The 14,004-nt window shown below is 43.1% G+C and overlaps 1 protein-coding gene across 5 annotated transcripts in view; it reads right to left on the bottom strand.

Annotated features, from left to right (window-relative positions):
- The window catches only part of FANCD2 (FA complementation group D2), a 2,923,540-nt gene that overhangs the window by 1,784,249 nt on the left and 1,125,287 nt on the right, over positions 1–14,004 (bottom strand). For all 5 annotated transcript variants that reach the window (XM_069644087.1, XM_069644091.1, XM_069644090.1 and 2 more), the window contains exon 19: positions 13,103–13,212. In XM_069644087.1, coding sequence (XP_069500188.1) covers positions 13,103–13,212 — 110 coding nt within the window. The remainder of the gene's footprint in view (positions 1–13,102; positions 13,213–14,004) is intronic.

Raw genomic sequence — 14,004 nt, 5'->3', positions numbered from 1 at the left:
AAGAGGTATTCATAATTCTTATGGAAAAAACTTAGTTCATTGAAACCAATTGGTTTTTTACCTAATATTAAAGTAACAGAAAGAGAAAGCACTAGTTAGCCGCCATTTTCAGAAATAAGGACATAGAGTAATTCCTAATTACATATTTTATTATTTCAGCACGAGATCTCAAGGTGGTAAGGAATACTGGTTGGCTTACCCTGTTTTTTATGTTTTAAACATTAGAATAAGAAGGATGATCCACGATTATGGGTGTCTAAAATATTTCACATTGACAGTTTCAACAGGAGTCAATACAGTGTTTTAGCCTGTGTAAAATAAAGTAATGGACCAGTCTAAGTATATTGGTATATTGATATGATTAAAGACACGAACAATCTAAACTGAGATGTTCACTAATGGGGATACATAATAGACTTACTTAATGGAGTTCAATCTCTAGAGATGTGGGAAAGATGGTCGTGCTCGAGGTCTGTAGGCATACTGCTACGTTACCGTAGTATCCACGGATTCTCCATTAGGAGGAGAGAAATGCCAGTGTGGCTTTTTTTCTTAATCTGGGGAATCGAAGAAACCCAGTTTAGGATCTAAAGGATTCTCTTAAGGTAAAAAAAGTTCTGGCTGAGGGCCGTTGTCAGCATACTTACAGGTTTCTGACTGTATGACTCGACTGGAAACAAGTACCGTCCGGCTCCGTACGCTGGGAAATACAGAGTGTGAGACTAGGTTACAAGATGGCCGTATTTGTGGATAATGTAAACATGATGTCATCACGCGGCGTGCGTGCATGACGTCACGAATGTAAACAAGGAGACGGGTGCGTGACGTTGAGAAAGGATTCAATCGAAACAACATACTAGATTAATATCTTTGTGCTGTGGTGTAACTTGTAGATGCGATCGGATACGACCCTATGGTGTATATCAAAATAAGGGGTCTATAGTAGATGAACATTAAAAACAAAGGTAAAAAGTAAAGGTACAAAAAAGAAGGTAAAAAGTAAAGGTACAAAAAAGAAGGTAAAAAATGGCGAACATGGTCTGCTGAGATACAACTCTTAGATTAAGAGGACCAACTCTTAGATGTGAAGAAGTTGGTTATAGTAACCTTGTCTTGAGGAGAGGAGAGCTACATAGCGATGCAAAAAACTCGAACAGAATTTATTGGGAAATGTAGGAGCAACATGTAGAGTACATATGTAAATTGAACAGTGAAGACAGATATTAAAGCTTTCATCAGATATTTTCAAATACGATATTTAAAGATGTGGTCCACTTGGAGTATGATGGTAAAAGTACCAACACTACCCCAAGGACTACACTGTGATATTATTGAAGAAAAGAAGGGGTATGGTCCTCTTAGCGAGTAATGGTAGACAGGTCAGGTAAAAAACAAAGTGCAAAATTGACACATATTTGTAATTATACTGCTGCCTCATTCAGAGTGAACAATCTCTTTGTTTTGACATGAAAAAGTGTCTGGTTAAATCTTTGTTGTAACTAGAACCAGTGAAATTTTTATACATTTCTTTTGATGCTTTTATACATTTCTAGGTATCGTCTTGTAATTATTCAGCTGCCTCATTCAGAGTTCACAGTCTCTTGGTTTTGGCATAAAAGAATGTCAGGTTTCATCTTAGTTGTAACTGAAACTGGTACAATTCTTATACATTTCTTTTGATGCTTTTATACGTGTCTAGGCAGCGTCTTGTCGTAGGAAATTCAACATGATGTTAAGAGGAACATTATGCAAAAGGAGGTTTTATAGATAGAGTCCTAAATAGCATTCCTCATTAAGCCCGTGGGGTGATAAAGCATCAAGTTTATGTATCCAGAATAATTCCCTTTGGGATAGTCTTTTGGCTAGGTCTCCACCTCTTGGAAGGGGGTGGATTAATTCAAGGATTGCCCATCTAAGTTGGGTAATGTTATGTCCATTCTCTTTGAAGTGTCTGCATACCAGTGATTTAGTATTACATGTCCTGATGTTGGATTTATGATCCGTCAAGCGTTCCTTTTCCTTTCGGGTTGTTTTGCCCACGTAATATTTCCCACAGGGGCATCAGAGTGTGTAAATCAAGTTTTTGCTGTCACAGGTCGCGAAATCATTCAGAATTATTTTTTTACCACTGCTGGGGTGTCTTATGTGGTCACCTTTTATGATGTTAGCACAATGCTGACAATTTAAGCATGGATATGTACCGGTTTTTTGTTTCCTCTGTCGTTTGGGTGGATTTTTTGGGTCTTTCTGCTCTGATGAGAGTCCCTGAGGTTTTTTCCTCTCTTATAAGCCAGCATTGGTGGTTCGGGAAACAATCGATTCAAATTTGAGTCTGATTTAATGAAGTCCCAATTTTTGGTAATAATCCTTTTTATCTGGAAGCTCTGACTAGAGAATTTCAGAGTATGAATTAATCTTGTCGGTTTTTTTTGGGTTGATTCTCTAGAAGTTTAGTTCGAGATATCGGTGCTGTTCTTTGGATTGCTTTGTCTAGTATTTCATCTGGGAATCCTCCGTTTTTGAATCTTTGTTTCATATCTTCATATTCTTTCTGGAGACTGCTTGTGTCAGACGTGATCCTTTTTAATCTGAGTAACTGGCTATAAGGAAGGTTATCCTTTATGTGTGTCGGATGAAAACTCCCAAAGTGGAGTGTGTTGTTTGTATCTGTAGGCTTTCTGTAGATGTTGGTAACCAGATCAGTGCCCATTTTTGTAATGTTAACATCCAAAAAATGTATATTCGGTTGGCCGATTTCCAAGGTAAAGGTAATTCCTTTGTGACATTTATTTAGGTAATCAAAGAATTGTTGAAGTTCTTCTCGAGTCCCCTGCCAAATCCCAAAGATGTCATTTATGTAGCGTTTCCAGCAGATAATTTTGTTTTTCCATGGTTCTTTATTCAGTATATGTGTTTGCTCCAAGTGAAACATAAAAATGTTTGCGTAAGCAGGGGCTACTGCTGACCCCATAGATGTCCCTGATGTTTGTAGGTAATATTTGCCTTCATATCGGAAGTAGTTGTTATAGAGGATAATGTTTATCAACTCTATGGCAAATACTTTTTGGATCAGGATGTTGTGGTGCTTCAAAAGAAACCATTCAAGTGCCTCTATCCCCAGATTATGGGGAATGGATGTATATAGACTATTTACATCTAGGGTAAACAGAATCACAGATGGATCGTCTATTACTATTTCTTTAAGTAGTCTAAGAAATGAGCAGTGTCTTTCAAGTATGTAGAAGTTTTTGCACCAAAGGTTGTAGCGCTCGGTCTAGATAAATAGCCAGTGGGTGGAATATGCTTTCGGTTCCTGCTACTATTGGTCTTAATGGAGGATTCATCTTGTTTTTGTGGATTTTTGGTAACGAGTAAAAAACAGGTGTGACTGGAAATTTGTTGATAAGAAAGTCACTTGTCTGATCTGTGATCCAATCCATTTCCAGAGCTTTGTCAATGGTTTTCTTGACTATTTCTTTGATGGATAATATTGGGTCAGAGTCCAAAACTAGGTAGGTGCTTTGGTCATTTAGTAAGTTCAAACATCCTTTGTTGTAGAATTCAGTGTCCATTAGTACAAGAGCTCCTCCTTTGTCTGCTGGTTTAAGTGTGATTGATGGGTCTTCAGCTAATTCTTTAATTATTTTGAGTTGATGTTTTCTGTTATTCATTCTGTTGTTGGAAGAGTATTTGATTCTTCTGAGGTCTTTTGTAGTTTTGAGATTGAAGAGATTGATTATACGATGATTGATCTGGGGATGGAAAGAGCTCTTGTTTCTCAGTTCCAAATAGTTACATGTTTTCCTTTTTTCTGCTGTTTCTGGAAGTGAATCGAAGAATATTTTCAGCTACATTTTTCTTATAAGTTTGAACAGATTGACTTCTTCTTCAAACATTGTAGTGTTGTTAGTTGGAATGAAAGATAGGCCCAAATTTAGGGTATCTATTTGAGTTTTTGTTAATTGTTTAGATGAGATGTTAAATACAATTGTTTCCGTTATTTGTTCTTCGTTCTTTGTTTTCTTTTGCCCTCTTCGGGCCTTCCTCCTCCTAAAAAAGGAATTTCGGGAGTTAGTATAGATGCTGTACTTGGGTGTATTGATGCTAGCACTTCTGTCTCAGTGGTCGAGCCTCGACTTCATCAACTGCCTGTTCCCCATCCCGTGCAATCTTTTTTGATATTTCTTCATTCTCTTTTTGGGCCTCTCTGGGGATTTCATGGTCATCTCAGAACTCCTACCTTTGGAAGGGGTATGTGAAAAACCAGAGGGCGTTTTACAACCTAGTCCACGGGGATCTCCGGGGATCCTGTACTCGGGTGGCTAGGGAAAGGCCATCGCTGTTGGATCCCATCCCTGGGGGTGGACAAGTGAGGGAGGATCACCGGGGAAGGGGGTCCTCAGGGAGTGGGGGAGAAGGACCCAATGGTAAGGCATGCTATCCCCCTTTTTCCACAACCCATCTGACAACCCATCTGACCCCTATGCCTGCTTATTCTATGGGAAACTACATCTCCCATAATTCCTCCCCACTTTATATTGACAATAGTACTGAGCCAAGGAAGATGAGGAATGAGGTCAGAAAGATTACATCCACTGACTTGCATTGGCTCTGTCCATGTAATGAGGCCAGGCATAGTTCGGCAGGTACTCCTAACAATGCACATCTGCCACTTGTTAACACTTCCTGTGAGAATAAAAAGTGGAACACAGCCACACTTTGAGCGAGGCTGGGGACCAGAAGGAACAGCACTTTCAGGGCGGACGCGAACCAGGTTGTGGAAGTTGGAAGGCCAACGGCTGATCAGCAGTTGCAAGGATCAAGAGAGCAGGCGAGAAATCCACACTTTCGGGAGGCCATACGCGTTCCAAGACCGAGTGAGCGGAGGAAAGAAACCTTCAAGTTGCCTGAATGCGGCCTGCGACTCTCCGGATGCACTGCAGAGTTGGGGAGGAGCAGAGGAGGCGTTGGTAACGGCTTTCACTGCTGCACGAATAAGATGAAAGACTAATTAACATGACCAGTGAGTTATCGAAGTCAACAAAAGCCTGGTTTGTGTCAAAAGCAAAAATGAATGTAAATTGAAAGTTGAAGGTTGGGCGTGTGCTGATAAAATGGGAATGAAAAGGACAAGTGTTGAATTGTAAAAGGAAAGGATACATAGTAACAGAGTGTCCTGCGAGGGGAAGTCGCACATTCGAAAGTCAATGTGAAATGTTATGAACGTTAAAAGATATAATAGCAGGAATCAAAGGAAGGAAAGTAACTGCAATAAGGATAGAAAGCTGAATTTGCCAACAGGTCAAAGTAATGAACTTTGAGCGAAGTATGTGAATTCTGAATATGCCAAGAGGGCAAAATACATGAACTTTGAAAAAGGCCAAGAGGGCAAACTAAGGAGAATAAGAACTACAAGTACCAAGAAGCATTGGTGTTACAAAATGAGGACGATTGTGAATTGCAGAATTGTTGAAAGGCAAGTCGAAGTGGTAATGCAGAGGCCTATGTAAAATCCTTGCAGTCTCTAAAGTCTTTGACAGTGAAAAGATAGCTGCTAAGATAAAACATGGGGAAGGGAACCCCCACGAAGAAGAGACCGACTCGAGCCCGGCAGAGGGAAGCCTGTGCAGAACTGTGAGAAATTGAGAAAGCGAATGTGAACAGGGTATTGCTGACAAGGCGGACGAAGCCTAAGGAAGTGATTGAACTACCAGAAGTTTGAAGCTTAAGACTGAACTGTTGAATTCGTACCTGTAAGCCAAAGTGTGCAAGACTGAAAGAACTGTGTGTTAGGCAGAAACCTGTGCAGTTCCCGTAGGGACCACTGCAAAAGATTTAAGACTACAGGTGTTTGGCAGTAAACCCACTTGGTAGCAGTCTGTACCACACAGATTCACTTGATAGCTGTGGCTGAGCAGTCAGACATCCCTCAAGAAGGGTTAGGCAGTATATAGAGTATACACAATAGGTACAGAGACACAGTAGCACAAGCAAACACTGACCAGAGCTTTGGTGTAAAAGTATATAATTATTTATTTAAAGACACACTTGTAAATTACACTAGCATAAAGAGAAAAGTAAATTCAGCACACAGTCACTATTATATATATACAACCCTAATTGCTTATTAGACAAGTCTTAGTGAGAAACACCACTTATTTTCAGACAGAGGTTGTAATGCTCACCTGATTCCCACGGAGGCGCTGGTCTAGGCAGGAAGGCGTCTGTGACTCGAAAAGTGATGTGCAGGACTCGATTGGCTTCTGGGGCTGAGCCTCTTCGCACTGTGTGTCGAACTCGAAGGGTGAGAATTCTGCAGATGGAAGAATATATGGGTTAAAGGTCTGGGCAATTGAGTGTCCTTTTCTCTCTCTCTCTCTCTCTTCTAGCTTCTCCGTAGAGCCCCCAGGTTAACGTGCTCACCTTAGATAGGTGAATGCTGGGCTCTCCATCTGCGTTTGGTGCAGGGTGCCGTTGCCAGTTCCTTCACTGGGTGAAACGTAGACCTCTTAACATCAGAGGATCGCAACCGCCGTTAACAGCACGAGCGGGGAGTTTCCGGACACCTTTTAGTCCATATAGTCTTTAGGTGCGTGGACACGCAAGTATTGAACAGGGCTCGGAATAATGCTTTGTTCTATTTGTTTTGCAGGGCTCTAGCTATTGAAGATGGTATGAAGAGAGCCAAAGCTGGAGCCAGAGCCTTGGAAAGAAGCGCTTGGAAATGAGTGAGTATATGCAAGCGCTTTAACTGTCTCTTTCCTTCACAGCTGTGAGTTCGTGCTGAAGAGGTGATGAAAACGCCAGAGTAGTTGCAGGCGCTCTATTGTGGAGAGCCCGATGGGCGTAAGTAAATACCTGTCTAATGTCTCTTCTTTTGTCTTTCAGATGCTGGGTTGCAGTGTTGAAAACATCCGGAATTCGCGGATTGCCGGTGTGTAATAACTATGCTTTTGTCTCCACAGGCAGAGGTGCAGCGTGAAGAAATGGTCGCTGCCGATGGACCAGTAAGGAATGCGTTGCATGTGAAGTCGTCGTGCTAACCTGTTTCTTGTCTTTTACAGGCGTTGCTGAAGACTGGATACTGGAATGGTAAGTATTGTTCTTGCAGGTACCGGATCGGAAGAAGAAAAGCTGGAACAGACTCGGTGAGCGTTCTGCTGCAGATGCAGAATAACGCGAAGCACGCTTCATCAATCGGGTGTGGTTTAAATAGCCTAGGAGTGATGAGGCGTCTTCCTCCACGGCCCCGCCTAGGTAAGAAAAGAGTTCCTGTTCCAGAAGAGTTCCAGCGTTGTATCCAGGCGTGGAGCTTGCCCCACCCAGGTAAGAAAATAGTTCCGGCTTACAGAGGATTCCTACGTAGCTGGTAAGTAAGCAGCATGGTCTGCTGCAGGTAAGTCCACCCAAGCATCTTCACATATAGTATGAGCCCGGCGCTTCCAGTGCTGGGACCGATGGCTTTGATGAGCCTGGTGCCACTGGCGCCAGGACAAGGTCCAAAAGGTCCCAGTAGGGACCGGCTGGTGCCTAGGCTTAGGATTAGGGGCCTGCTTCCAAGGACGTTGGGCTGGTCCTGGCTCCTTGGAAGCAGTGATCATGACAGCGGTGAGCGCTTAACATAAGATGGTACTCTAATAAGTTATTAAAAAGGGAGGGAAAAAGGCAGAGTTATGGAAGCACACAAGTTTCAATACTTTTAAAAGAACCACAGTAAGGCAGGATAGGCAGAGTTCTACTGGAGAGCAAGGAAGTCAATTGCAAGGCCCAGCTTTTGGAGAGGGCAAGCAGAAGGGGTCCAGATTCACACAGTGGGGTTATGCCCAAAAGAGTCTTGTAGATAGTTTGCACAAAAAGGATGAAATTAAAGTCAGGAAAAGTTAGCTAGGTTGTCCCAGGCCAGCCCAGGTTAGAAAGTCGAGGCTTTACTGTAACCCCGAACGATCTGTCGCAAGGGAAGCCAGGTGGGACACAGTACCTTAAGTGTGAAGGAAGCTCCAGCGGGGGCAGTTGTTCCTGGCAGCGGGTGCAAGTCGGTGTTTCGTCCAGAGGAAGAGGAGGTCTCGCCGTGGAGGAAAGATGAAGGTCGTTGCACTGCCAGGGAAGAAACCAGCCGCTGAGTTCTTCGGTTAAAAAGGTACTACCCTTCTCTTCGCGGTAGTGGTAAACCGTGGTATTCTGGTTGCTGGGGTGCTTGGCACGGGAAGGCGGCCACGAGATGCTCCAGGAAGGTGAAAAGAAGGTAGAACTGGTTATCCCAACCAATCAAAGGAAGAAGACTCTCCGGACTGGAGATCTCCTCTGTCGTCGGGAAAAGTGGTGAGACGGTTCAGCAGGGCTCCACCGGTGGTGTCGTCATTGCAGGTCGGCTCAGCTTGTCCCTCCTCGGATTCTTAGGTCCTGTGGCGACTTCTCAAGTTCCAGTCCCCAAAGCCCTGCTTTTATGCAACACACCCCCATTCATTCAGCCTAGTTGTCAATCAAACATGGGCCAATCGCACACGAATGCGACTTGAGTTACCAAGGTAACTCCGTCCAGGGTGCATAAACCCCCTCCCACACCCCCTGTGGTACCCAGACAGAGTGGCACCACTTTTGGAGGCTTCTGTGGAGAAGCCGCCAAAAAGTGGAACAAAGGGCTCGACTTGGGTTGGAGTCACAAAAGAGAACACAAACGCGATTTTAGAATCGAGTTCTGGCAAAAAAATACCAACCGGTGAATTAATATTAAATAAATAAACCAGCGGTATGTTCAAGGCTATAAGAATTAAATAATTAAAGTTGGTAGCCTCGAACAATGGAAAATCCCATAGAGATATATTCGCGGTCGAATATAAAAAGTAGTATCCACTGCCACCAGCCAAGACTCGATCAGGGGGGACGGAGACGTGCCCCCTCGAACAACAGACCCCGTAGAACCAGGCGATTTGGACGTCAAGCGTCCAAGAGCTAATTTAGGCAAATTCTCCTTTAATGCTGCAAGTGTCATCGACTGTCAACAACTGCAATCAGTGACTTTGTGCTCGGTACCGAGACACCAGAGGCAGATCCTGTGAAGATCGGTGACCAACATTTTTGCATTGCAGTCCCCACATCTTTTGAAATCGGGGTTTCGGGGCAGAGATTCTAAGGAGGTTGAACATTTCAAAATACATCAGAATATTTCTGAGGCGTGGAACAAACCTCCTGAGAAATGTGCTGAGCATGTAGAAAAAAGGAACCGATGAGAGCTACTTATAGCAACGGCAACATGAAATATGTCCTCGAGAAAGGAGCACACCATCGGACTTCGACGCCAATTGTGCACGGCACCCAACACTGTCAAAAAAGTTGCTGATATCTACTAAAGCAGGAAGAATGTATCCAAGATGATGAATCCATTAGAAGCTGGCTTCTCCAAGGCCTATAACACTGGGGCATTCACAACCGGATGAACGGGCAGCAAGGTCTCCCTTTCAGGGCCCTCATACAGGATGTTGGTAGTTCAAACTGAACCTTGAGGCCTGGTGAGTGCTGACAAACCCAGTGTATCCAACACTTTTGCAATCTTCTTTTGAAAGAAAGCCTGAGGCTACCCATATTTGATGCCCAGCCCCTGCCAGGTGTTGCGGATGCTGGCCTCCTGTAAATTAGAGGCCACATCAATATCTCACCCTTACCATAGAATCCCTCAGGGAAATCTCTCAACACTCTGGAGCACTGGGGGTTCTATCTCAAATGCGAGAGGGCCACCTTCTTTATCGAAGACTTCACACATTAGACAAATTTGGAAGCAGGGCATACATCTGAGGTGTGCCGTCACTGCCGAGGGGATCTGGAGCCGGGAGCTTGACGCTCAAGGGCAGAGCAGCTTGGCTCCAGATCATTGTCAATTGGAGCCTGTAGGCTTGCAGTCAGAGAATTGTGAGGGGCCCTTGCTGGTTCTTCCATGCGCAGTGGTCACCATGGACACAGCTGGTGCCAAGGTCAAAGTCGTCAATGCTTGGACTTGAAGATGTCCAGCCGCTTTAGACGAAATTCTTCTCATGGCTCCAGATTGGAGGATTGGATGGGAAACAGAGCATGTGGAGCAAATTCCTTTGGCGAGTCCCCAAAATGGTGGCTTTTCTTTTTTGATTAAGAAGAATAATGTTTAGAGGAACCACTTGGGAAGCGGGACCTCTTATGGTGTGGCTTCTCCTTGTCCATACAGTGTGCAAAAAATGGGAAATGCAGTCATATGTGTAGAGCTCTATGTTTGCTGGCCACGATGTCACATCCGACGTGGGCCATATTACGGCACTGAGCAGGGCTAGCACAGTGCCACACTGCACCCCTGATGGCGGACATATTTCCAAAGGCAGCTGGCACTGGAGATGGAATACTATAGATGATGAATCTTTAGGATGGAGGAACCCCTTAGAAATTAAAGAGCCGATTACGCCTATACTTCAGAAACTAGCAACATCCTTGGTCTGTCAGTCCAGAAAATCCAAACACCCCTTGATGGTCTGGAAATGAATGATAATTGTTTGGCCGAAGACCACCCACCACATTTACAGTGTGAGAATATACATTCATTATTCATTAGTTATTACGTAGCTATTAGTTCAACTAGAGTGAAGCCATTTTAAGATGACCAGAATCGCCATTTTGTTTTCTCGCTCTGCTCTCTCGAACGTTGCCACTTTGCCTCATGTAAACCTGCTTTGCTGTAGATATTATTTCTCTTCAATGGTCCAAGTCTAAAACATGTTGAAACATTACACTGGAGAGCCAGACAGAAATGCCCGATTCCCTCCCTCACATATCCTTGAAGACAGGGAGCAAGGCATTTAATCAGTACACGAATGCCAGCGAGTCTCCTGAAAAAATAGCAATGTATGAAACTAGCATTTAAAGAGTTGAATTAGGATCTTCTTTACTGCCCCCCTTTCTGAGCCCAGTGAGGCCCCAGAGAGAAGGCTGACCTCTAGAGCGAGAATCGAAACTAAGAGACAGAGAGGTCTGGTATGTGCCAGTCTCCTACGCGCAGCTTGCCCATGAAAAACAGAAACGCTGCGTTCTCGCAAATAAAGAATGGTGTCTGTAAAATTGAAGATTGCAAACCGTTACTAAATATGGTGGTCTAAGGTGTCATATTTGTCACACTGGTCAATCATCGTCTCTAATTCAAAGGGAAATGAATTGGGGGCGGCATCAAATGTGTCATTACTGATTGTAGGATGCTCCGTTTGTATGTATGTAACTGATGTACGTTTTACACTCTTTTGTGTCCCCCGAGGTCTGTTAGACACACGTTGCGGGGCTTGGGACCACTTGGCCAACTGGGACTACTTTATATTGCAATAAACCCTAGATTTTGGGAACAGAACCTTGTGTCTGGCGTATCTGTTTGTGTGTGGTGACTGTGCCTTGTTTCCACATCCGAGGGTCCCTCGGGGGCCCCTTCAGGTCATTTGTCTGAATATAAAACATTAAGCAACACACCCCTAATAAAACAAAAACATGTGGATCGTAATGAAACCTAACATTTTCAGCTCATTTGAAATCTCTACTTTGGACAACATTACTCTAGAGCTTCACCATTCGAACATCGGATCCTGTTGGGACCAATATACCACCTGGGTACTGTTGTGATTTATTTTCAATGCATTACTGCCATGTGGAGTGTTGAGTTGTAGACACTCCATGCAGAATGTATATAGTTTTATGTTGGTGAATCCAGGCACAGCAGTTGGAGAAGGACCTCCAGGGGAGAGGCTGTGCTGGGCATCCGTTGTGTAATTATCTTAATAAATCATACCTACGAAAAAGCACATCTGTGTCGTAGCCAACTTCTTAATAATGGCGACGAGGATATCCTGCCATTGAAGAGGGCGCGGACCAGATGGACCCCTGGCGTGTCCTGTGTATGAGCCAAAAGAGGATCAATTGCCTCCGCTCCAACCGTGGGCGTTGAAGCATTAAAATTACTGCACACACTGGCACCCCAAGTAAGTGTGCAGCAGAAGAAGGGTGCCAATCAATTTGGACAAGGGTTGTGTACGTGCGCTGTGTGAAGCCTGGCCCTCCCCATTGTATAAAGCGCATGCGCGAGCGACCTGCCTGACTTTAAAGACATTAAAGCAGATGCGTATGTGTGAGCGGCTCAAACGGTGCCTGCATGACCGGAAAAGACACAATGAAAGAGCGCATGTGAGTATAAAGAAAATTATAGGCGCACAAGGAGAAACTGTGCCTGTGTTGTGTGAACAGCCCAAAAGAAAAGGGAGGCATTTGGAACTGCACCATTGGGGCACAGTAAAGAAGTACTGAAGTCTAAAAGAGTATCTGATTTTTTGTTTTACTTATAAAAAAATTAAAAAAAGATAGCAGCATGGCAATGCCTGGAGTGCCTGGCCCCCCAGTGTTTGTGGCTTCACCTGGGCCAGTTAGGATAAAATGGTCCCAGTGGGAAAAGGGCTTTATCCACTACAGTAAAGCAGCTTGTGGCAACTCATGTTCTGTTCATAGGAAGTTGTCAATGTTAATGCACTTCCTAGGATATGGACGACAACACATTTTTGACACTTTGCCTCCACTTGTTGGTGATAGTGGGGGAGACAATGTGACTGAACTAGATGTGGCTCCAGTCAAATTAGATTTACATTTCAACCCAAAGACAAGCACTATCCTAGAAAGATGCAATTTTGGTGTACGAGTTCAAGAACAAGGGGACAGTGTAGAGGAATACGTAAAAGCACCTCGCCATTTGGCTTTGTCATGCAAATTTAGAGAATCATTTCACCAGCACATCGGAGATCAATTCATGATCCACTGTAACAGCAATAAGATTAGAGAAGAGTTGTGCCTGAAAGATGAGCCAACACTAGATGAAGTATTAGATATTGCTAAAAGAGTGGGCCATTTGATGGCATGTGTAGAAAAACTATTGAAAAAGGAAAACAGTGAAACTAAAGTGGAAGTGCTAAGTGTTGCCAAAGGTAGACAGAAAATGGTAGAAGTTTCTTTGATGAAAGCAAATTCTAAACTACATCACAGTGATATTTGTACGCATTAACATCTGCCAAAATATTTTGCATTTCAAATTGGCAGTGTGTAACATCTCACACAATCTCACCTGTTAGATGCCATGCTTCCCACCATCATAACTCCACCTATTATCCCAATTCGTTTATATTTGGGAACTGTACTGGACAGCTGCTTTCTGATCACTATGTGCATATCATCCTGTGGAATTAACAGAAATATACAGTGGATTAAGTTGGCAAGAAATTACATTTTAGTACAATTAAAATGTGCCTAACAAATTTAAAAAACAAAAAAGGAATTTAAATGTTGCCATTTTTCAAGATAGTCATGATTTTGAGAACTACAAGAGTACATGCTTAGTTTCTCTCACCAGAAAATCTATTATGTGCAATGCATTTAAATCAGGAATTAGCATTGTGCTTTGTTTTGTTTAAAAAAGCCCCCATTTAATACTTTGTTAGGAAATGCTGTAACTTCAACACATCTTTATACAGCCAACCTCCCAAAATGCATCAATATACTTTATGAGAAGAATTACTCTGTGACAAACATGCAGACAGCAGCACATTATTGTTCTCTATTCATTGCTCTTAAAGTAGCAGTTTCACAGCAGCATGCCAAGCATACCTTTTTTTTTAACACATTCTATTGCAGGCGTGTATGTCCTTTTAAAGACAGATGCCAAGATGTTAGAAGCAAACAGTACCTTCTAGGATATATTAAAATATTTTTAAAAATCATCATGTAAACCTGCAAAAAAATGTTTACACTCTTTAGTCAATTTGCACATACTTAAACATTAGGCAGAGCAAGACGTTTCGTTTAGCTTAGATACTTGGATTGCGACAGAGCTCCATTGGCATGCAGTAATGTAATGGCATCGATTAAATTGACTAAACGGTGGGGAACCTTTCTAAATTGTTTTCTGATAAAGGGAGAGTAACTGAAATCAATTATGTTCTGCAGTGGCAACCACTACAAGCTATTAAG

The sequence above is a fragment of the Ambystoma mexicanum genome, chromosome 2p (assembly GCF_040938575.1).
Source record: "Ambystoma mexicanum isolate Mex_15411 chromosome 2p, UKY_AmexF1_1, whole genome shotgun sequence".
Classification (NCBI taxonomy): Eukaryota; Metazoa; Chordata; class Amphibia; order Caudata; family Ambystomatidae; genus Ambystoma; species Ambystoma mexicanum.
Note: the sequence above shows the minus strand (reverse complement) of the source record. Positions and strands in the feature narration are given on the sequence as shown.